The 1,093-nt window shown below is 52.8% G+C and overlaps 1 protein-coding gene across 1 annotated transcript in view; it reads right to left on the reverse strand.

Moving 5' to 3' along the window:
- The window catches only part of WNT9B (Wnt family member 9B), a 9,909-nt gene extending 9,248 nt beyond the window's left edge, over positions 1–661 (reverse strand). Inside the window, exon 1 of the mRNA XM_019522915.1 lies at positions 632–661. Within this exon, the coding sequence (XP_019378460.1) occupies positions 632–661 (30 nt within the window). The remainder of the gene's footprint in view (positions 1–631) is intronic.
- Positions 662–1,093: the final 432 nt, after the last annotated feature.

Consider the following 1,093-nt stretch of genomic DNA (forward strand, 5'->3'; position numbering starts at 1 on the left):
GCGTCTTGAGTGTCTGCATCTGTTCCCTTAGGCAGTCTTTTCCTGCCTCCAGGCCTAGTATTTGAGTTCTTAGTCTCTCGTTTTCCTCCTTCCATTCCTTTTTTAGTTCCTCAACTAGGTGTTCGGCTCCCAGGCATCTTTCTTTCTAGTGCTCCAGGTCCTCCTGGAGTCCCTCTACCTGTTCCTCCTGGGTATCTAGTTTGTTTTACAGGACAGCCACTACACCTCTGGCTACGTCTAACTTGTGCTGCGTCTCCTTCAGCTCCCCTGGCGGCATTACACAGTCCCCCTGTGGCTGTGCCATCCAGTTATCCATCTCCGCCTGCATCCTCCGTAGCCTTTCTTCCCTAATTTGACCCTTCTGGGCCTCCTGAGTAAACAGCTGTTCTAGCTCTTTGGTTCTTTCTGTCTCCTCTGCCATTAGTCATCTAATTTCCTTCATTCCCTTATCTTTCTTTCCCAGCCGCTCTAGTATCGTGGCCTTAGCCTCAGCCACTTCTCTCCGGGCTTTCTCCATGGCTAAGTCCCGTTCTAGCTGGGCTACATTTTCCATCAACTCCTCCAATCTCAATTGCCAGAGAAACTTTTCCTGGTCCCCCTTGAACTCTCCCTTAGCCAGGACAACCCTAACCTCTTCTCTTTGGCTCCGGGCCTCCGTCATGCTAAGGGCTTCCGAGTGATGGGTTCCTGCCCTCCTTTCTCCCTGGCAATCCATGATAAAGAAAAATTCTCTTTCCACAACGTCACTCTCTTTGCCCAACCCTGGGTTCGTTGGCTCCCCTTGTAGGGGACGTGGGTTTCTAACCTGCGCACGGCCAACTTCCCGGCCAATGCACCAGTTGTCACGGGGTGGGGCCTATGGGCGGCCGTGATCCCACTAGGCCCCCCTGCCATGCCAATTAGGAGATCCAGCACCCTCTAATTCTCACCCGCGTCTTTGATCTTAATAGTTAATATGGGAGGCTGCCTAGGATCTCCTATGATCTCAGGGTGACTTGGTGCTCCCCAGCCTTATGGGCTATGCGTGCCTCCTACCTCCCCTTTAGCACGCCCCAAGCCTCGCAGTTATTCCTGACGTTCTTGTGTCTCCAAC

Source organism: Gavialis gangeticus, unplaced genomic scaffold, assembly GCF_001723915.1.
Source record: "Gavialis gangeticus isolate Ggan-Ray unplaced genomic scaffold, GavGan_comp1, whole genome shotgun sequence".
NCBI classification, from domain to species: Eukaryota; Metazoa; Chordata; order Crocodylia; family Gavialidae; genus Gavialis; species Gavialis gangeticus.